This window comes from Choristoneura fumiferana, chromosome 10, assembly GCF_025370935.1.
Source record: "Choristoneura fumiferana chromosome 10, NRCan_CFum_1, whole genome shotgun sequence".
Classification (NCBI taxonomy): Eukaryota; Metazoa; Arthropoda; class Insecta; order Lepidoptera; family Tortricidae; genus Choristoneura; species Choristoneura fumiferana.
Window position 1 is genome coordinate 17,131,418 of NC_133481.1, and position 18,123 is coordinate 17,149,540.

Below are 18,123 nucleotides of genomic sequence, written 5' to 3' on the forward strand. Positions count from 1 at the left end.
GAACAAGAGGAACAGAAATGGCCTAACAGCTCGAGGCACTTCTCTATGTAACGATGTGCACTCTACTTAATGGGTAGCTGTGACTGTGACAGGTGGAATCTCGCGAGATGGCGTTAGTGTCGTCAGGTCCGTTTGAGGTTGCAGTCTTACTCGCGAAGTCGCGAATGGTTAGGTAATTTAGTTATTCAACCATGTTCAACCAATCACAAACGTGACACAAATGTCAAGCGGACCTCGCGATGCCAGCGCCACCTACCTGTCACAGAAATATTCAGTGGTTACAAAGTTCAATATCTCGGAATCGGCTCAATCAGTTTTAATTAAACATAGCTAAAAACCACAAGGAAACTCGGTTTTACGTAAAAAAACGTATCGAAATCAATCCATCCGTTTGAGAGCTACGATGCCACAGAGAGACAGACAAACATTGGCGTCAAACTTATAATTATAACACCCCTCTTTTTTGCGTCGGAGATAAAAAATTACCATATTGACGTCAAATCATAGGATAATTCTTCGTCAGCATAAATAACTAATCTGTGAGGTTGCCGTTCTATCTAGTCTAATAGGACACAAAAGTGACTCAACTTCCATACAAAACTTTTTTTTTCGAATTTCAATGTTTTCCACTTGTATTAATAATTAGTCGCTCCGCTACGGGTTACACTTATAAGTACCAGGGCGATCGAGCTCATTTAAAGGTATTAGATATATGTATATGGGTTATAGTACAGGATTTTTTTAATACCTTTCATTATGTTAAGTTACCCTACTTTGTGTTTTTATATAAAAAAAGTCCAGAAGTTAACCCTAATTTGACCATTTAGGGTTACAGTTAAAACGAGTAAATTCCATATCGTAGTTTCTCAAAAGCAAATTTAAACCCTACAGTGTAGAGTACAAATTAAAGTACCTGCCAAGCAGATTCGAATAATTAATTTGTCCAGTGTGGAAGATGCAATAGTGCGTCATACAAATTAACGCTAATTGCCGAGGATATATTTAGAATTTTAAACGCAGTCGGCATCAGTAATCCAAACTGTCACAACATGAAAAAAGTGTTATGAAAATCACGCGACAATTTAAAAATGCCTCCTCCAGTTAGAATATTTGGTAAGTTATTCATTTTGACGACCGGATAGCCAAATGTAGAGAACCTGACTATGAAGCTTAAGATCTCGGGTTCGATCCCCAGTTGCTCCAATTAGTGGTCTAGTCATGAACTCTGTCAAGTAACTTAAAGTTCAACAGTCGGGACGGGACCCATTATGTACCTATAATTTTTACACCGGTTACGGTTTTAAATTGGTAGACTGTTGAACTTTAAGTTACTTAGCAGAATTCTAGACTACCTACTAGACGTGTTTTCTTTTTCGTTTTTTTATAGCAGTCGTAAGGGTTTTTGATTTTTGTTTTTTTTCTCTATTAGGCTATTTCATCATCGCCATTCTTATAACAAGTTCCAAGTGCGACGACGGGGTGTGCAATCGTATACCTCTCGGCATAAAAACCACCCCGCTTCCCCCAGACAACCGGTACTACCTCACAGTCGAAAATATTGGAGAAAACTACTTGCCTGAACATACTTATGACGGTAAAACGGTTTTTAGAGCACTGCTGCTGGAGAAGCTTCATTTAACTATCCTCGCTCAGCGTAGCTCTACTGGAAACAGCTCGGTGGAGTGAGGACAGGCAAATGATTTGAATTTGAATTTTTAGAGATGACGAATGTACTACGAAACGCTGGATAGGTCTACGGGGTATCGTTGGATAGGTCTTTTAAAACCATTTGGGAGTTGCCACTTTTCGATTGAGAGATCTGTTTGCGAAATATTCAATTTTAAAGTGCAAATTTTCATTCAAATCGAGCGCCCCCCCCTCTAAAATCTAAACTATTGGGTGGAAAAACTTAAAAAAATTCAAGATGGTAGTAATAAGTATATCAAATTTATAAGGAAAATTATAACGGCTAAGATTGTTTGAGAATTATTAGTAGTTTAAGAGTAAATAGCAGCTAAAGGTATAAAATATACCTAAAATTGGAAGATTTCGTACACAATACGAAATCATTAGAAAAAGTTACTTGATTTTTTCGTAATGGCTACGGAACCCTATCGTGGGCGTGTCCGACATGCTCTTGGCCGGTTTTTATATATAACCATTATTCGACGTTGTCGTCAACCGGACGTTGGTTTAAAAGAATATTGCTGTAAAATTAAGATCGTAATAAACTAAAAAAAAAACTTCAAATCTTGCAAGACGAATTTCATCCACTTCCAGTAATCGGACTAGCTACTTTGTTTTATTTACAGTTTTTCTAAAAACAAAAGACAATGCTACGTTCATAGGGTTCACTATATCAGCATCTGGTGCCGAGAAGGAAAACGAGAAAAAGGGTAGACAGCCTAGAATTCTGAATCCAGGCGTCCTAAGAGTTTCAGTAGTAGACGACAACACTAAGGAGGGCTGTAACAACAGTATCATCCAGAATCACATCATGCCTAAAACTTCTGTTCAGGTATGTGCATCATATATCAAATTGGGTAATACTGGTTTGTCAATTTTTGTTTGATTGATTGACGTGCGATATTAATGTACCGTATATAGGCTGGGATGATGATGATGATGATTAAGCCGTGGTGTCACCTAACAGGTTTTTTAATGTTATTTCACACATAAATTCCGTAAAACTGAAAGATGCTAGTCCGGGCTTGAACCCATGACCCTCTGCATGACAATCCATTGGTCAAACCACTAGATTTCCAGGTTTTTTTTCTAAAAAACAGATGAACAGAGTGGATTGTGGGTAGAGACAGGAGGCAAGTTGTTTATTGTAGCCCAACAGATTAATGGATGGAGGTCTTCCAGCTGCTGTTGAACAGATTGTTTCCAGGTGACATGGGAAGCACCTCCCAAAGGCAACGGCTGTGTGATGCTGCATGCCTACGTGGCCATCAAAATGGAGGTATATTACAACAACCAGGGTCCCCTGACAAAACGGATTTGCGAGGACCAACGCAAACCTGAAGACATGTTGCCCAAAGTCAACGCTGACTGTCAAGTTTGCGAAGACGCCAAATATAAGGTAAAAGTGCCTAGTATAAAGTTTACTGAGATGATCGTATAGAAACCAATTAATTTTAAATACGCACTCCTCAGGGAAGGCTGCGTTTCCAGTTGGTTTCCACCAAAGATATGTGCGAGGATGTGTTGCGAGTGGTTGCGAGGAATGTGTATTTCATGAACCAATAGAAACCCTTCATTTACCTATTCTCGCACAGCACATCTCTGGCAGAAACAGCTGAGCTGAGCGAGACGAGGTTAATGAATCGTTTCTATTGGTTTATGAAAAACTCATTCCTCACAACACATCCTCGCAGCCCAAGAACTCCTCCTCTTTTAGTCTCGTTTGATCGTTACGATCAAAGGAACGGATTGGGTTTCTCAATCATGCGAAGCCATTTTTATCGCTGCTATGGCTATAAGCAAGTCCTTTTCGCTAAGGTCTAGCTCTCTCATGTCCCTCTGGATATTTGCCATCCAGGTGGTTTGAGATTCTCTTCCCGTCTTATTTGTGTCCATGAAAAGGCAATTTTCAATCGCTTACATGACCGTACCACCTCAGCCTGGATTTAAAAACCTTCAACCTTCTAGCTTGCAACCTTCAAGCTAACAACCTTCAAGCTCCCTCTGATTTATTTATTTCGTAGACTGAGATCCCAAAGTATAGGAGTGAACTCTGCAATGTAACTATGCAATAGGAACTCTAACATCCTGCATCGTGCCATCGAAGTTTCTCAAATCTGACGCATATTATTTAATTTTCCAGCTGACCTTTGAAGGATTATGGTCGGCAAACACACATCACTTGGTGTACCCGACTTCGAATACGAGTTTGATTCAAGCTTCGTTTAGCGAGATAGTGGGAGCATCCCACAACAAAGACTACACTATATTTAAATCGAACGAAGAGGCCAACGATGGTGTGAAGATGCTGGCAGAACAGGGGAATACTACGCGGCTTGAGATGGACATGCAGGATAAGGTAATATTCCTAGAGCTGGTAATCAGTACGCAGTAATTTTAGAATAGAAGTTTGAAGCAGTGAAAAAATTTACAATGAAAGTTTGGGTACAAACAACGTTACTTTTATGACATTAAATGATTTTCGATTCAGTGATTTGTTTGCGAAATATTCAACTAAAATCGAGCGTCTCCCCCACTATTAAATCTAAAACTGTTGGGTGGAAAAAAATTGAAAAAGTTCATGAATAGTAAGTATATCAAATTAACAAGGAAAATTATAACGGTTAAAATCACTTGAGAATTTTTATTAGTAGTAGTTTAAAAGTAAATAGCAGCCTAAGGTATAAAATGTACTTAAACTTGGAAGATTCCGTACACAATACAAAATCCTTAAAAAAATATTACTTGATTTTTTTGTAATGGCTACGGAACCCTATCTTTGGCGTGTCCGATACGCTCTTGGCCGGTTTTTCTTCAATAGTGTTAAATTGAGTGTTTGTGTTGATATTTTTCTGTATAGCAACAATGCATGTTTTTTGGATAAAAAATTACTTATCATTCTTGTAATCGTACAAAATTCAAAACGACTGTAACATTCTTACAATTTAAATCCGGATTATATCAATAGAAACTACAGTCCTCTTTTATTCAAGATCAACATCTCGGAGAAGCTAGAAGAAACTGTACCTATATTTCGCGTAAACTTTAGTAATTAAATACTGCTCACCATCACCACTATTCCTTCAGCTGGTTCTGTGTTTTGTGTTTAAATATCATAAGTAATGGACAAATTTTCACCCTGCATCAAATATCTATTGCAAAAAGTCCAGCAGCTCTAGGATCGTAAGGTATTAATGCAATCCCTCTTCGAACAGTAAAATCATCGACGTATATTGATGTTAGAACACTCTTCAGATCGGCCAGAGCATTCGAAGCATCATCAAAACCAATAGGCCGGCAACTACAAATTCCACCATCACGGCTATGTTCAGAGTTACTAAAGAATATCACCTGGTTTCTCTGGTTACCGCCATTCTACCCTCCCCTGACTGGTTCCTTGGCGCTTCCCACATGGAGCTGTGCGTTGCTGACAAAAATAAATGGGCTTCTACTCTTGAACTGAACTTATACCCCATGGACGCCGGAACGGATAAAGGAACAGATTTCAATGTGAGTAATTTCCATACATACAAAAAATTAAAAAGTACGTGTTATGGTACTGTACCTCAATTGGTAAAATAAAAAGTGATCTCTCATACGATCACTTTATTCTCCGTCTGTCAGTCTGTCTTTCCCATCCGTCATTTTATCTTAGGCATATGTTGGGGCATCAAGTTGAAATTAATATCCAATACTCAAGTCTGCTGCCCCTTGGATTTCTAACTTTCTAAGTCGCCGCAATCAAATGTTTCCATACAAATTGCCAGGGAATCAAAACCTATAGGTTCCAGTTGGCATAGAAACTTGAAATTTAAATTTAGGGTAGGAGTATTTAACTTAGTATAGCACAACCAATGAGAAAAGTTTGACAATCTTATTTTTTAAGGTCTATCTGTCCGTCAGTAACTATTTGAAACGATCCCACACTGCGTACATTTTGCTTAGGGTATGTAGCTCTGTTATCACAAGATATTTATAGATACCTGCAAATTTGTACGGATTCGGTGACTCGCACTTGGCATAGTTCGGAAATAACATTATTGCCAAAAGGAATGTGCCACTTTACTGCATTTATTTTAACATTTGAACCTTAACGGTAAATTTGCACACGTTTTTAAATGAAACAACGAAACTATTTAAAGTTGTGTTAACTTCTGTGATAAAAACGTAATATATACCGCTAATAAATGTACATGTAGGTATTTTTAGTCCATTTGGGTTCGAAATACCGAGAAACGTGTGTTACAATTTGACCGTTAATTCAAACCTTAAATTAAACGGAGTGTATAAACCTGCGTAGTTTTTAAAATCCATGTTTTTCAAACTGGCTGGCAAACTGGTAGACGTCCATTTATTTCAATACTACAGTAATTAATTTAATTGCTACTTTATATCTAGCTGTACTTTCAAGTTATTCAGTACTTTACTTACTGATCCCTATTGCTTAGATTATTTTGTGTCCACCTTCTTTTGTAGTCTGCCAATGATGAAATGTTGCCACCAGTACCAATAAGACAAGCTACCATCAGAAACGTACCCAAGGTGAAACCATTTGCGAGGATCAAGTTTGAGTTAATCCGCATTTACCACCTCACCCCGAATTGCTTTGAGAAACCTACAGAAGAAGATGAAAATAACGATCAGAATGGAGAAGAAGAAGCTGATAGTGACGACAGTGGTGATGAAACAGAAGGTACTTAGGTCTCTTAGCCATGATTTTAAAGCTAAAGTGCAATGTACTGTTATTTTCGTAGTGTAGCGAGAATTGACTAAGTAAACAGTTGTTGAAGTATTTTGATTGACTAAAGTAACTATTTTATAACATTTTTAGCTAAATTATTTAATCATTATAGTTTCAGAAACTGGACCCACTGAAGACAGAGAGGATAGTTCCCAAACGACAACGACAACCACGTAAATATTCAAAATTCTTGTATTTTTTGGGTATAATTCTAAATGGAACATAAAACAACTCCACTTTTTTCCAAGTAGGTTAAAAATTAAGAAGGAGAATATGAATATATGACACTGTTTTCGCATGGCTTCCTGCGCTTATTAATTGATTGATCATGAGAACGTGCAGTCAAGAATTTGTCGTGTTCGACTATGTAGATAGAACCCTTTTCAAGACTTGTTTGGTCATTTCTTTGGCAGCTACTTAAATACATAATATAACATTACGCGAAAAACTGCGTCGCGTACAAGGGTGGAATCTTTTCAAGGGTGGAATTGGAATGTCAACGTGACTTGCAGTGAAAAGATTCCATCCTTGTACGCGACTCAGTTTCTTCGCGAATGTCCTTAATTATTAAGTAACGGCGCCTATTACCGTGGTACTTAAGGAAATTTTCAAATGAGTCCCAAAAATTAAGGGTATCAAACCTCCTTAACAAATGAGAATATTTTTTTATTTAAGAGCGGTTATTGAACTTTCAGTGTCGTAACTTTTTGGGCTCGTTTTAGTTATTAGTATTTGTTAAAATAATTATTGAAATCAAAATACCCAAATCTTCTATTACCGTGGTAATGGACAGGATGTGATCCTATTACCGCGAATTGAGCTTCTATTACGAGGGTATAAAAACAGCAAGTTTTTACCATCGTAAAAGGAACCCGACTCATGATTTGGAGCTTAATACCGAGGGATTAAAAAAAGGTAATGGCTTTGGTTCTGTATATTATATTGTACACCAATTTTTTTTTGAGAAAATTAAATTAAAAACTAAGGTATGATTCGAATAGTGTATCCAGCCCACTATATTTTTTTATGCTTATGCCACCAGTAATAGTTTGATGTATGGCATGCTGAGTAAAAGTCACAACTTTATCAAAAAAATCTGCACTTACGGTACCCTAAATGTGAATTATTTTAACAGAAAAATAAAATGTCACTCGGTAATAGGTACTTCTTTTAGAACCTATTACCGACCCAAAGACAATTGAATGGGTCGGTAATAGATTCCCATACATTCTATTACCGAGGGTTATGCGATCATACCATCGTTAATTGGCTTAATTTGGAGTATTGTAAAATCTAATTCCGACCCATAAAAAGAATAGGTTAGAGTTGTGTTTGCATTACAAATCAAAAATTACTTATTACATCCTTGGCATGTAACCAAAATTACATAACTGGTAAGTAAATATAAAATTTCATCGCAATATTTAAACAACTTGGCAAAATAACGGTTTCTATAGAAACTACAAATTCAGTATTGAAGTTTTTGCTAAAAATTAAGAGTTTGTTAATACTTTTCATACCACGGAAATAGTTTTTAAAAGCGTGAATAGATCAAGATTGGAATAACTGTAACAAATTATATAAACGATAATTTATACCAGAAATAAAGCATGAAAAACCAAAATCACCACTTTAAGTATTACCGTGGTGTACCACGGTATTACAATCCATAGTTAAAAATGGCGCCTATCACCGCTGTATTTTATTTTCCATTTTAATCGTATTTCCGGGCCAAAAAATACACAAAAAGTATTCAGAACTCGTACAAAACTATAAAAAGACATTTAAAAACCATAACATTAGTTCATATGCCATAACTATTTTGTAAAACACTAAATAAGATTCGAGTCTGCTTGTATGTGGTGTCACGCGTTAGTATGGCAAATCCTCTTCCGTCGGTGCCATTTCGGAAAATCAAGAATTGCGAGATCTTTGATTCATTCACATACACTAGCGCTCATAGATCCGTGAGTCGACTAAATAAGCTTTTATCGTGTAAAATATTTTTTTTAAGAAATCTATCGGTTTGATTATAAAATGCGTATTTTAAATTGCCGCGGTGATGGCGTCGATTTCGATACCCCCGTAATAGCGCCGTTACCTTAAGTCCTGTAAGAGGTCGATCTTGTAACTTCTTAGCATCGTGGCCCCGCAATGTCATGCTAAAGGAATGATTTTATTAACCGCCTACGCAAAAATGGGTGTTCTAAGTTAGGCGCCAACGTCTGTCTGTTTGTCTATCTGTCTGTAGCATCGTAGCTCTCAAACGGATGGACCGATTTCGAAGCTGTTTTTATTAGGTACGCAACGTACGTAGTACGTAAATGCGAGTTTTTTTGCAGTGGTTCTTAGCTATTTGTTAGCTATGTATGTTTAATTCAAATCGGTATTGGACTTTGTAATGACAATTGCAGAGTTTTTCAGCTTTTCTAAGTTAGTTAGGCTATTGTAATGTATGCACAGTCAATTTACGTTACCAAGATGTAAAAAATACCTATGCCACTAACCATAAGGTCGATGTACGCAATATTGACGCCATGGTCGTATTCCGTTGTATAGATATTTATGCCCTTGACTGTACTATACCTAAACAGGATCTAATCGGACTGACGTTTTTAGTGAAGGACCGATGGTGACGGACCCTGACTCGCCAGAAAACTGCCCGATGACAGAATGGCAGGATTGGTCGCCGTGCGAAGGGCCCTGCGAGGACGGGAAGCGGTACGGCGCGCACACGCGGTACCGATATCACGTCGTGGATGGTGTGACTCTAAAAGAGGTCAGGCTTTGTACCACGAAGTGCAAAATTCGAAATTCGTATCTTGCCGCCCCGCTGACGCTTATATTATTTAATACGCGAGTGAGAGGGACGGTATGATAGGAACTTCGTGTTTCGAATTTCGTTGTAGTTCACCAGGCCAAGCGCAGCTAATTACTAACCTACGGCAAGAGAAGTGTTATAAAGAAAATATACAGTGTGTTACCGGCACCCAGGCTTTTTTTAGGGCAGGTTAAAGTAACGTTCTGTAAATTAACAATGACATACATTTAATAATAAAATATAATTCACTGTTAATTTTCTAACAAAATTATAATTGCCAGCAATGTACAGCAAAGTAATTTGATAAGTAAGAGTAAATGAAAGCCGAAAAATTGTTTGATTAAGACTTATCAATTTACTTTGCTGTACATTTCTGGCTTCTGGCAATTATAATTTTGTTAGAAAGTTAACAAAGTCTGAATTTTAGTTTAATAATTAAACTTATGTCACGGTTAAGTTACAGAAAAACGTTACTTTAACCTCCCTTAAAAAAAGGCTGACTGCCGGTAACACACTGTATGAGTAAATAAAAAAAAATCAATATCTACTTATATAATATGCCTGCCTAGGGCAGAGTTCGTATTTGCACCGTTTGAGGTAGAAACTTTAGGCTCACAGGATACAGACGTGAAAGAACTCTTAAAAGAGATTTCTTCGCGCCTGGTATCGACTGGCGACAGTGGCGACCAGGCCTAAATTACGAAGTGCCAAATTCAAACTTTGTATCTTGCCGTCCGCTGTCGCTAATATTATTTAGTACGAGAGTGAGAGGGACGGTACGATACGAATTTCGATTTTTGAATTTCGTAGTAGCCCCCCAGAAGGCATTTCCGCCAACGTTTGAGCCTGGCCGTTCCACGCGGAAACACTGCCTGTCTCCTGGGAGTTATGCCGTTGTCGGCTGACATTTTGATAGATATTGAATTTTCATCTCATTACTCGTTAGAAGCTTATAAGTAATTATACCTATCACTACCACTTAAACTTAAACTTAAAGTATGTTAAAAAATATAAAATTCATACAGGTGCATTGTTCATATGGCTATATACAAACAGCAACCAGACAGAGATTTAAAGAGCTGTGAACCGGTATTAAAACAAATTGTTAATTTCGAATTAACTAGCACAGTGTAATTAATTTTTCATTTTTTTTTCGAGCAGCGCTATGTAATGCGTACAATAATTTTGATACGAGAGAGAAGCGTTCTGTGACAGCTCTCACGTCAACAAGTGCAAAGTTTTGTATAAAAACAAAGTAGTGGCACGTAGTGATACATTGCGTGGTAATTTATTTTATAAGGAAAATTTTATAAGGAAAATAATAAATGTACATTTTTTACTAAAACATAATTAAGTGTGATTATTAGGGCCTTCACTAACTACCCTTAAAGTCTGAGGTTGTAGCAAAAATACACGCTGTATACATAAAAAGTTTGTGTCAAATAAAAATAACATCAACGTTATTGCCGACTGTACTTACTGTCATCCAAACTACTCGTACCAAGTTACAATATGTGATGTTAAAAGATTAAAAATTGTATATCTCCCACCAACTACATAATTATGGCTAACAATTTAAGATTCGAAAACGCATTAAGGCGCCAAACTTCTGGAAAGCGTAACAAATGAACATACTGTCTCATTTATAAAAATATCAATTAGACCGATATTATGACAAAAAAATTTTTTTTAGGGTTCGGATGACATCCCACCGGAATGTTTAGACCAGGACCAGGACATCGAAATCTGCGAAGAAGACTGCGTAGAAACAACAGGTATATTCTCCTATATATTTTGTATGACAATACTGAATTGTTATATCACCCACCTTTAGGCAAATCAATGAGGGGCTATCGTTTTTTGTCTCACTAGATGGCGCACTGTTGCGTGAGGTTTTTAAGTATGGCTTTCAAAGTCTGTTATTACGGCGTGAAAACAAAGTTTAGATTAAAATCATATTTAATACACCTGAAAACCGTACCATATAAATATCGAGCATGCCACAGTGTTGCATAGTCCCCGTTTTGTTCGGAAAAGGGAGGACAAAGGTTTCCGAAAGACAAAACTGTCTCAAAACACATACATTCATTGCCCCGGAACGCATATTTGCCATAATTAATTTCAGATATTGCAAATATTCACTAAATTATTCTAATTATAAAGAAACCCGCGTAGCTCACCCAAAAACTATGAGATTTGACATTTCGGAGACCTCACGCTACACTAGCCTCTAGTGGCGAATTCACTCGCGATAGCCCCATTCTCCTATAGATTTTGTATGACAATACTGAATTGTTATTCACCCACCTAAGCTGTTAGGCAAATCAATTGAATTACGTGTGCAGTGCTAAAACTGCACGTGTCCCGCTCCGTGCACCCGCGCCACCTAGCGTAGGCACTAAAAAACTCGGCGTGCAAAAGGTCCTAAATGATTAAATAATAATTAATTTTGTTTATTACAGACGCTCCCGTGCTATCCAGCAACAGGTTGCTCCGGGCACCAGTTGGCGTGATTGGTTTTTCATTTTAGTAACGTAGTAATGAAACAATACATTAACTTAAATAATAAAATTGTAGTTATTATTCTCCATTAATATAGTTTTCCTTGCTGGCGTCCTTTCCTGAGAAACCTAACGACGGTTGAAAAACGTTCCGTCCGTCATAATCATATTTTACTACGAATAAATATTAATATTTATTCGTAGATATTTTATAATTTAAACGTCCGCGGGACGGCAGAAAAGAAGTTCAAATTATGCGCTTCGTAGTCACTAGAGCCGGGAGCCCTTTGAGTATTTTATCAGAGTATTTATTCTAGATAAATACTCAAAGCAGGAGCCAGACGATTGTCGAAATGTCGGGACCCGAATGCTTGCCATCTAAAGTGTACACTATCTACTCACTAAAAAATATTACCTAGTAAAAATATTTTTAGTCTACATCCAGGCAGAAACAGTTGGGTGTTATATTTGTTTGGAATACCTATTAGGTAGGTACTTATCGTTAGATTCTATTGATATGGGAATAAACAGGTAGCTGTTGATAGCGATTTTGACCATTGCCCATGGGAACTTTGCGCTTTCTCTCTAATAAAAGCGGTTTCCGGTTAATCTAATAGATAAATGCTTCATTTTCCATAATATATAGGTGAATTAATTTTTAGTTAATTTTAATTAATTCCAAATTATTATACCATTTAACAAAAAAAAAGTTTAGCAGTATATTAAATGATATAGTAACGGATAACTCACGTCTTAAACCGAGTTTAGCTCGACATGTTTCGGTCTATTTCATAGCGTAGGTGTTTCTAACTCGTTTAAGACGTGAGTTATCCGTTACAATATCATTTAATATGAGTGAGTCTCACGGTATAGTTATATGTGTATAATATATTATTTACTATAGGATAATTAAATAGACAACGATCTCGAAACAGTTGTAACGAGTTCGATGCGTAGAAATCGATCTGTCAAGGATTTCATCAAAAACCTATGTGTTATTGTATGGTAACCATGGTCTTTTAGACTTAACCTTGGCGGCATCTTTTGCCAAATAGATGAACTATCTTAGTAGTAGCTATTGTACAACAGATGGCTCCACTTTTTATTGTGTAGTGCGTTATTATTATTATGTTAAATCTGAGTAGGAATGAAGTGCTGTACGCATACACAATAACGAAAGTAATTACGGTATTTCGTACTATTAATAAATTGAAAACTGAGTATAATTACAAAATTTATCGATTAAAAGCAATATTAAATCAAACAACTAATTTATTCAAAATTAATAATATGAAACTTAAAATGAATATAGCTAAATACAGTACATGCATAGAATGCAGCCCGATTTTGCTGAATGCTGATTATAACCAATTTTTGTTCATTTGTAAGTCAAGATCGTGAAGATATCCAGCCCAGCAGCATTCTTTAACGCTACATTTACACGCTTGCCAAGGCATACCAAGCGTCTACCAACTCCAAGCCTATACAGCTTGCAGCGCGTCAGTGTATTCCAGACAGGCAAGGCAAGCATGGCAGACGTGGATCTTGATGTTGCTGCTGCTCTTGTGTTGAGCTTGACATATTTTATTTAAAGAAAAAGGATGAAAATTCTTCATTCATAATGGTTACTAAAATTTATTAATATGTACATCCGTTCGGCGTGATCTCTTGAGCGACACTAAGCACGAGCCAACGTACGTGTAAGTAAACACGCCGCAAGCGCTTGCCGCAAGTTCTTTTGATCTGTCTGTGTTGAAAAACCGACACCGGCCCGGATCGGCGGCAAGCGCTGGCAAGCTCACGTAAGCCTATCCAAACGGGCCGTTTACATTTTGAAACTACCGCGAGACTCACTAATATTAATTATATTGCCCGGATAACTCACGTCCTAAATCAATCTTAGCCCGACAAGTTTCCGGCTAAACTCGATTATATATTGACCCGGATAACTCACGTCTTAAATCGAGTTTACCCGACATGTTTCGGGCATAATTCGATTTAAAACGTGAGTTATCCGGGTCAATATTATTTAATATGGGCCGTTTACATGCTTGTGCTGGTGAAAGCTTTCTGAAGCTTGGCAAGCGTTGTAAATGTAGCATAACATTCCCTTAGATAATAGGAAACTAAGTTAGTATGTGTCAAAGATTATGTAATGTATGTATAGGATGTGTTTGCCTGCCAACCGACAAGATCGTGATGAGAATGCTTAAGTGCTTTATTATTTTTTGTTCCTAGCAACCCAACACGTTTTACTGAAAGTAAAAAAAAGAAAATTATTTACGTCATCTCGGGTCGGTCATTCATTTGGTTCATTTCTCAACAATTTCGCGATTTTGATAAAATAAAGCGATAAAGCGGAAATTCTCATTGTTCCCAGCATTTTTATATATTATGTTAGTTAAAAAACCACAGCCAACCTCTTACTCTAAGTGGATTGGCAAAACCCTTAAAACCGTATTTATTCTCGAAGCACTTGGAATTGCTGTCTCTTACGGAGTGTATTTTAAGCTAAATACGGAAAGAGGTAAGTCATTTTATCTTATTTTGGCTATTTATAGCTATATAATGAGAAACATTGGACTAAACAATAACTTTTCGCTTTGTTATTGTACTAAGTGTGTGTATTTGGGTATTTGCAAAAGAATAAATCGATTTCGCCTTAATCTTGAAACATGTGTGTTTGATTCTTGATTCAGTTCATTAAACTCAGCCTACAAATAGTGTATATATGTGTATTCGTTTATAAATTGAGAAAATATGCTCCTAATTATAAAGCACCAGTAAATAAAATGATACAAATTTAGAAACCAAAATTTGAAGAAAGTCATGAGTCAGTCATTGTAAAAATCAATAGTAGACATGACTAATATTACTTACTGTAATAATTTTTCCATCAGATTTCCGCCTGTATATGCGCCAGAACTACAACTGGGTATTGGAAGGCTACTACGTTTTAGGCGAGAAGATCGCAGACCATAAGACCCGAGAGCTTGACCACAAGGTCTGGAGCAGCGAGGGCAAGATCTAGCGGTGAGATGAACATTGCTATTAGGACCACTTTCTGGGTGGTGACAGTTGGAGGGCTAGGCTATGCCTTGTTCAAAGTGGTCAAACCTGATGAGGAACTGCTTAAGAAGGTTATTATATTTTTTGTCATTACGGGATGTTTGTGATGTTTTGTTTATAGCTGTCACAGGCATGGTGGATACTTAGTAAAGAAATCCTAATATTCCTCTGTTCCATTAAGTACTATAAATATTAACTTATTGTATTGCCATCAGATATTTCGGAGTGGCCAAGGAGGTAAAAAATATTGGCACATGCAGTTTATTATTAAGGTATTAGAGTTAATTTTTGATATTTTTAACCTTGGCCGCTCCAAAATATCTGATGGGACTGTACAGTCATGTTATTATACTTTTAAGTAAAATTTTGATCAAAAATTTGTGAAAAACTTATGTTATGGCATGTAATTGTGAAATTTTTTGTTGAATTTTAGCTCAAAAGTATAATAACTCAACTGTACACATTATACATTTGTTTAAAACTGTTTTGTGATATAATAGGTATTAAAGTCTTTTTATAAGTAAAGTTAGTAAAAAATAAGTAAGTTTGGCATAACAGACTTAGATTCATTGAAATTTGTTAGAAAAATCTTGCATATTTCGTACAAGTACAGTCAACTACAAAGACATGAATATAGCCAAAGTTACAATAATAATGTACAAATATAGGCACAACATTGAATTCTGTTCAGTCAATAAAGTTGCATTACAACATGTTTATGTAACTTTTACCATATCTTCCTAGTTCTGTATCTGTTCAATCAACATTTTCTGTATCTGTACAATCAAAATTTCAAAAATCTGAAGCAACCTCTATTAGTTCTATTGACAATTCAAGGTTAGTTTTCATGGATTGCCATGAGCTGTGACAGCTATTTAAAGATTTCACTAACATGTTTGGGTTAGTTTAGTATTGTTTGTATGTTGCTTTGTAGCTAAAATTGAAGCCTCTTAGTTATTGTAAACACTAGCTTATGAGCATGTATTGTTTAATTCTCGGGTTTATATAGCTAGTGGTTTGACTCAATAACCATTTTTTTGTGTATTAATATATCATGCCTCATTCTAAATTATGGGATGTACCTAACTCATCGAGGTTTTGAACCATTTTGATGTTTTTATTGTGGAAAATCATAATCATCTTGCATAAGTTACAATACAAATAATAATTTCTAAGTATTTTGTTTTCTTTGTCTACAGTATGACGAGGGTTCAAAACACACAGACACTAGAAGACTAGCACATAAAACTGTAGAAATACTAAAAGACGCGCAAAATCAGAATAGTGATTTAAACAAGAAAATAGAAGACCTAATTAAGAAATAGAAATGAATGAAAAGAATGCAGTGCTAGAGAGACTGAGCAGGAGGGATGCGCAACGGCTTGACAAACTGCACAAGGCTCATAAAGCTAGGGAGGAAGTGGATGCGTGCAACGAAAATGAAGAGTATTTCTCTGGGGCATTTAAAATCAAATCCGAATACATAGAGGACCTGCTGGCTCAAGTACCTACACTAGACATCAAAACTCTCCCATCACACTTTGATAACATCAAAAAAGAACTAAATGAGCTCCAAAAATACGTCATAACATCAGCTTTATTCTTAAAGGAATTCAATATGCGGAAATATCTAGGTATAGTTCAAAACTTGCAAACGCAGTGCTATGAGTTGGAAGACAGGTATATACCGCGCAAGAAATTCGGCTTTACTAGGAAGAAGCTACCCAAATCCGAAACTCACAAGCAAAGTTCTGTTGATGAGACTGATGTAGGAAAAACTGAAAATAAGTGGGACGAAAAAGTTGTTTGGATTTGATTCAAAAGAGAATGTAATACTAGCATTAGAAAATGATGAGTTGTTCCAAAGGGATGTTACTCTTCGTAATCTTAAGAGCTGTACTATCAGTTTAAAAGGAGTGTTGGGTACACTACACATGACTGATCTTGACAACTGCATCATACTTTCAGGCCCAGTGACTTCCTCAGTGTTCTCGACAAGTGCACAAATTGCAAGATTGTGGTTGCATGTCAGCAACTTCGAATGCACACATCTACTAAATGTGACATTTATTTGCATGTTACAAGTAAAGGGATTGTAGAGGACTGCACGGAGGTGAGGACCGCACCATATAACCTGGAATATGATGATTTAGAGAAACATTTCAACATGTCATCCTTAGATAGGAAGCGCAATAACTGGACCAGCTGGACGACTTCAATTGGCTTGCACCAGACGTGCCGTCCCCTAATTGGTCTATTTTAGAGCCATCCAAGCGAGTGACAGATTGGAGTGAGCAATGGTCAAAAATTCCAAGCAAATCATAACAATCTGACTGCATTTTTGACACCTTTTCCAATCTTTCTATGGATAATCACAAACAAAAAAGGCGTAAATTTGACGTAGAATATGGTAACAAATTGGTTAGATTGTGTTTTGTTTCGTATTTAAAATAAGTGAGATTATACCTTGTTTGTAACGCAAACTTCACTACACCTAAAATTGCGAGCCTAAAACGCAGTTGCTTAGCCGTAATACTAACTATTGAAATAATAAATAAATGAAGGAGCATTTATTATGACAAATAATCACTCATTTATACCTGCTTAGTTAATCTACACATCTACGGTATAATATAACATAGATAGCATTTACTAGATTGGAAAGCAATTAATAAAAATAAAGAAATTTACGATGATGTAAAAGTTTTATTTATTTTGGTATGTAATCGCGTTTTTTTTTGGTTGGAATCTTTTGCCAGTCAAAGAAACTAAGTCGCGTACCAAGCAGGGAAGAACTTTGTCCTACATTTGCCAAAGAAATCAGTGAAATTGGTTATATATAAGGTACGCGATTCAGTTTGCTCGAATATTTTTTTTACCTTTATTGATTTTGCAAAATACAATGTGAAAATTAGATTTTTCCCTCTTGTTTCCACGGGATACCTAAAATCGGCAACAAATAAGGATCATTTTGTCTCATTCGCATATCATTTAATTCTTAATTCGTCTCATTCTGTATTCGTTATTCATTTTTTGTTAGTCTTGTTCACAAAGACCGTGACTTATGAAGGTATGAGACACAAGTTACAGAATTACAACAGCAAGTGATGAATGCGGAATGAGACGAAATAAGAATTAAACTATTTTTTATAAGTTTTAAGATTAGAAATCCTAAAAAGGAATATTAACATCCTTTTAACAAGTTATATTTTATGTATTTTTTGTTTCTGGTCGACTCGATTTAATTATAAATTTGATTTTTAAGTTGGCAACTGTCAATTTCAACTTCAACTGCCTTCAAATTT

At 36.3% G+C, this 18,123-nt stretch overlaps 2 protein-coding genes and 1 pseudogene across 4 annotated transcripts in view; all 3 read left to right on the plus strand.

Annotated features, from left to right (window-relative positions):
* Positions 1–39: 39 nt before the first annotated feature.
* The window catches only part of LOC141432199 (spondin-2-like), a 21,753-nt gene continuing 3,669 nt past the window's right edge, over positions 40–18,123 (plus strand). Inside the window, exons 1-9 of one of the 3 annotated variants that reach the window (XM_074093705.1) lie at positions 40–1,113; positions 1,430–1,594; positions 2,313–2,518; positions 2,894–3,085; positions 3,830–4,045; positions 4,942–5,196; positions 6,163–6,379; positions 6,540–6,600; positions 9,047–9,206. In XM_074093705.1, coding sequence (XP_073949806.1) covers positions 1,089–1,113; positions 1,430–1,594; positions 2,313–2,518; positions 2,894–3,085; positions 3,830–4,045; positions 4,942–5,196; positions 6,163–6,379; positions 6,540–6,600; positions 9,047–9,206 — 1,497 coding nt within the window. In that variant the 5' untranslated portion in view covers positions 40–1,088. The remainder of the gene's footprint in view (positions 1,114–1,429; positions 1,595–2,312; positions 2,519–2,893; positions 3,086–3,829; positions 4,046–4,941; positions 5,197–6,162; positions 6,380–6,539; positions 6,601–9,046; positions 9,207–18,123) is intronic. The other 2 variants (XM_074093706.1, XM_074093707.1) reach the window with 2 other exon arrangements.
* Positions 14,141–14,780, plus strand: LOC141432200 (protein CEBPZOS-like). The gene is made up of 2 exons (XM_074093708.1): positions 14,141–14,276; positions 14,650–14,780. The coding sequence occupies exons 1-2, from the start codon at positions 14,144–14,146 to the stop codon at positions 14,778–14,780; spliced, it is 264 nt and encodes an 87-aa protein (XP_073949809.1). The 5' UTR covers positions 14,141–14,143.
* Positions 14,788–17,473, plus strand: LOC141432201 (tubulin-specific chaperone C-like; annotated as a pseudogene).